General features: G+C 56.6%; 1 protein-coding gene across 1 annotated transcript; it reads right to left on the bottom strand.

The window, feature by feature from the left end:
- Nucleotides 1–1,365: 1,365 nt before the first annotated feature.
- Nucleotides 1,366–4,945, bottom strand: GAL3ST3 (galactose-3-O-sulfotransferase 3; the record flags this gene model as incomplete). Its single annotated transcript, XM_079708567.1, has 2 exons — nucleotides 1,366–2,527; nucleotides 4,824–4,945. The coding sequence occupies 2 exons, from the start codon at nucleotides 4,943–4,945 to the stop codon at nucleotides 1,366–1,368; spliced, it is 1,284 nt and encodes a 427-aa protein (XP_079564693.1).

Below are 4,945 nucleotides of genomic sequence, written 5' to 3'. Positions count from 1 at the left end.
TTCTCAAAGAGAAGTGAGTAGGGCTGGGGTGGCCAGCCTGGTGAACCCAGTCAATCAAGGGCTTGATGAGTGTTGTGAGCCTCTGGGAAGGGCAGTGATTGAGCCTGGTGATACCGAAAACGCAGCCTCCGTACACCGGTGCCTAATCGAATCTTGGAGACAGAGTTTTGGGGGAAGTAGGAAAGAATAACTTTATTGCTTTGCCAGGCAAAGGGGGACACAGCAGGCTCCTGCCCTCGAAAACTGTGTCCCACCTGGGAGGATTTGGTAAGGAGTTTTAGAGCAATGATTCAAGGGCGGGGTTGCTGATTAGTGTGTGTGCAGGGCCTGCACTCCTTTAATCTGGTCTCAGATCATCTCTTGATGAGCTTCTCTGGTTACTTCTAGCCTCAGGCAGTCTTCTCTGGAATGAAGAATGCTGACATCTTCCATTTATTGGGGGTTTTAGTTCTATAAAGCTCAAAAGATATTATGTGTGTCCCTTGAGGCGAACCAGGACCCTGCCCCAAGGCTCCACTATTGTTCTTGGCGGCTCCTCCCTTGTCTCTGCATCCCCTCCCTTCCCTGATTAGCAACTGTTCGAATCTGCCCTTTGGAACTCAGGGAAGCTCATGGAGGCGGGAGTCTGCATCCCCTACAAACAAGTAATGGGGGACACGGAAAGGCTTCTGTGCCAGGAGCCCCACAGGGTCCTGCTCGGTTTCACTGGGCCCCCATCCTCATGGTAACAGCCACACCTATTCTTGGGCATCTGCCTCATCCTCAAACGTGGGGAATCTGGCTTTTAATGAGTGACATACAATCTGTACATTTTAAAATATTTTATTAAAAACAAGGAAAACCAACCAAACAAAAAGCTCAACCCAAGAACTCTGGGCTCTGGGGGTCTGGGAGCAGCTTAGGTCTGCGGGAAGGGTGGAACCTGGAAGACGGACAGTGTGGGGGGCCTCTGACCCCTGGCAGGAAGAGCAAGAGCCGGGGAGGCTGACAGGCAGCGCAGCCTTCCCCAGGGCTCAGCCCCTTTCTGTGGCATGGGCTCATCCACTTGGGGAAGACAGGTGGGGGTCCTCAATCCCCATAAAAAGGCAGGGTGGGCGGTTCTGCACGGGTCTCAGACCTCTTGGCAAAGCCACCAACCAGTTAGGACGGAGGAGAGGGTGGCCCGGGGCTCGTTCGGGCCTATCAGCACCCTCCCCGAAGGCGGGGTTCAGCTCCCCCTCAGGAGGTGGGCTCAGACGGGGAGATGCGCCCTCAAGTACTGCTGCAGCCCCTCTCGGGAGAAAGGGGCCCGATGGGGTGGGACCTGGAGGCAGCCCTAGGCAAGATCCTGGTGGGCAGGGCAGGGTCCAGACTCCCATCCAGAGCTCAGTGGCCCCGGGGCAGCGCCCGGATGGGCCGAGGAGGGGGATTGTCCAGGACCGGTTCGGGCCGGGGGCGCATGCCACCTCGGCGCTTCTGCTTGCGCAGCAGGTAGCTCGAGTACTGCACCTCGGGCATGGCCAGCTTGAGGCAGGCCTCGGTGGCCGGGCCGGCGCGGCCGCTGGGCAGGTCGTAGCCCATGATGTCCACCTTGCGGCTGGGCTGCCAGGGCTGCAGCTGCTTGGTGCGGATCTGCGCCGCAGGCCGCAGCACAGGTTCGTCACCAAAGCAGCGCCGCAGCAGGCGCTCTCGGGCCTCGCGCAGCTCGCGCGCCTCGCGCTCCACGCAGGCGCGGCCGGCGAGCGCCACGCGGCGCCAGAAGGTGGCGTTGAAGTGGTCGTAGAGGCCGGCGTCGAGCGCGTTCCAGGCGCGCGCGGCCCTCGCGAGAGCCGCGGGGATGGCGGCGAGGCGCGAGCTGGCGGCGCGCGCGTTGAGCCTGGCGTAGAGCACGTCGTCCAGGTCCCAAGCCAGCAGGCGCCGCAGCAGCACGAGCGACTCGTCGAAGTACTCGGCGATCATGACAAGCGAGAAGACCTCCTCCACCTGGCGGATGAGGCCGGCCAGGTAGGCGGCGTCGTCGCGCGGGCTGCGCTCGTTGTCACCGCCCAGGTCGTAGGCCAGCGTGTTGTGCGCGAACATGGCGAAGTGCTCGCCTGCGCGGTAGTAGGCCTCGGGCGCGCTCAGGAAGGCCTCGAGCGACGCGTTGGGCACGCGCCGGAAGGCGGGGCAGTACTGGTTGTAGTAGCTGAAGAGCGACTCGAACATGGCGGCCGGCTCGCGCAGGATGGTGACGTAGACGGTGCCCGGGGGCATGAGGCGCTGCAGCTCCGCGCGGTCGAAGCGCAGGTGGCTGGCCAGCATGTGCGGCGGCCGCGTGGCCGGGTGCACGAAGTGCGCCGAGAAGTTGCGCGGGTAGCAGAACTGGTGCTCGCAGCTCGGGTGCGGCAGGGCCACGGTCAGGTTGTGGCGCTCGGCGAAGCGGAACAGGATGTTCTGCACTGTAGTGCCCGCAGTCTTGTGCGTCTTCAGAAAGGCTACGGTCATGTGCTTGGGGCGCGGCGGAGAGTCCTGCAGAGGCGGGCAGCTCTGAGGGAACAGCTTGGGGTACCTGCAGGGTTCAGGGGGTGTGCAGGGAGGAGGGCGTCAGAAGGGTGCGGCTTGACCCTGCCTCTCCCCAAGGATGGTGGGGATGGGCCAGGGCCCATCCTGGGCTTTACCCGCAGAACAGTAGAGGCGTATGGTAGGCAGCCTCTGAGATGACCCCCAGTGATCCCTGCTGACCTCCTGGCATTCACGCTCTTGTGTATTTCCCTTCTCTTGAATATGAGTGGGACTTATTGATGCCTCTTAGGGAGTAGAACAGGGCAAAAATAGTGGGATGTCACTTGTGAGATTACATTATAAAAAGATTACGTTTTCTGACTTGGTATCTTTCACTCTCTCTAGGGCAGCTCATGCAGGGGACGAGGAGGTACCAGGTGGGAACAGTCCCCAGGGAACCAGGCCCTCAGTCCAGCAGCCTGCTTGAAGAGCTGAAGGCTCCCCCACCAACCACTTGAATGGGCTTATAAGTGGAGCCCTTCCAATCAAGGCTTCAGATGAGACTGCATCCCCAGCAGCCAACTTGATTGCAACTCTGTGAAAGACCTTGAGCCAGAGGTATGCAGCTAGGGCACACCTGGGTTCCGGACCCATAGGAGTGAGATAATAAATGTTTAATGTTTTTAGCTGCGAAGTTTTGAGGTAACTTCGTTACACATAAAAGATAACACAAGGACAAAGGCCCTTGGAGATCCTTGAGGAATTCCACTTCACAGATGTACAAACTGAGGAACAGAAGGAGAAAAATCATTTCTATAAGTCTGGCAACTCAGATTAAGTCACCAAATCCTCTTGCTCTCTGTCTTCTTTCCACTGGCTCCTCACATTGTAGGTGAGTGGCATGGGCTTTGAAGCAACCTGTTGTTATGTGATTCTATTAAGTCCTCTGGAACCTCATTCATTTATTCAAGTAGTAGTTTTTTAAGCATCTGCTATGTGCCAGGCACCGTTCTAGGCTCAAGAAATATGATAGTATAAAAAACATAATAATCCTAGCCTTCATGAAGCTTTAATTTCTGTTTCCTCATTCCTGAAACAAGGGCCTTCGGGATTACAGGTGACCTGTGAGTTCCCTTCAGACTTTGAGTCACTCTCTTGTTTCTTTTCTGCCATCCTAAGTGTCATGTAACAAGGACAACTCTAAGCAGCTTTGAGAACACCATTGAGACTTCCTATCAGTGGCTGGTTTGGGTTCAGGATAACGTCTACATGGATGCTCCTGAAGACCAGCAAATCATCTGGCAAGAGGGACGGGGCCCATTCACACTGTTCTCATGGGCAGACCATGTAGCAAATGGCGAAATTGAGGCCCTAAGGGGGTGCAAGGATTCACTGGGTCAGGGTTGCTACTAGTCATCACATGGTATCCTGTATCAGGGTGACTGGCTGGGTCACACATACATCATTCCCATTTTATAGATGAGCAAATGGGCTCAGAGAGGTGAGGAGGCTTGGCCAGCACAACAGTAGTGAGAAGTTGTTTGCAGTTCTCTGGGAGTGTGTGGCTGAAGCACATTGTCTCCATCTTGTCAGCTCCATCGTAGGGCCACAGTCCTACCCCCTCCCCTTTCTGCGAAACTGAGCTTTAGCCTACGCACAGGGGGTGCGTCCAAGCCCGATAAGTTCCCTGCCAACCTTTACGCTTGCCTTCATCCCATGTGAAAGCTGCAAGAGTGCCTTTTGCTGATGCAGATGGTTAATGGCCATGAGACCCACCCCCCCGGGGGCGGGGAGGAACCCCGTCCTTCCCATCCACGCGGATGTGCTTCTCCTTAATAGTCAGATTCTGTTTTTAGCTCTGGCCCCTTTAAATCCCCCTGTACCCCTTTCGGTGCCGCGGCGAATGCCTCTGGATCGACCGTCCAATCGTTCCTTCCTGCCTGTATGTAAGTTACCCACAATAAACTTCATAGTTGCGGTTTATGGAGTCGCCCACTTCATTTTTTGGTCTTAAAGTTCCTTCTCACTTTGGAGAATATTATTCACCATCTCTGCCTTCCGACAGGGAGGCACTCAGAAGGAGATGCCGAGGGAAGACTCGAGCTGGAATAGAATCCCAGATTACTCACTCAGCCCTTTGAATGAAGTCCCTACCCAGGGAGGTTGTGTGAATCTAAAGAGAATGTATGGAAAGCACTTTCAGAACAGAGGGAAGGAGCAAAGCCCATCAGAAGACGGACTCTTCTGGCAGCTTTAAGGACCAAGAAGGAGAGCTCCCGTCAGCTAAGGCTAACCAGGCGGCTGACTTCTAGAGGAACCCAACTCCCGGGCCCCGCCCCCTCACCGAGGCCCCGCCCCCTTACCAGCTGAGCTGCGCCCCCTGGTGGATGAGGAGGCTTAAGGTGCTGCATCCTAGCACCAGCAGCAGGATTTTCCTGCGGCTCATCTTGGTGGCCTGCTGCAGGCGCTGGAGGATGGGTGGCAT

Source organism: Hyperoodon ampullatus (assembly GCF_949752795.1).
Source record: "Hyperoodon ampullatus genome assembly, chromosome: 7".
Classification (NCBI taxonomy): Eukaryota; Metazoa; Chordata; class Mammalia; order Artiodactyla; family Ziphiidae; genus Hyperoodon; species Hyperoodon ampullatus.
Note: the sequence above shows the minus strand (reverse complement) of the source record. Positions and strands in the feature narration are given on the sequence as shown.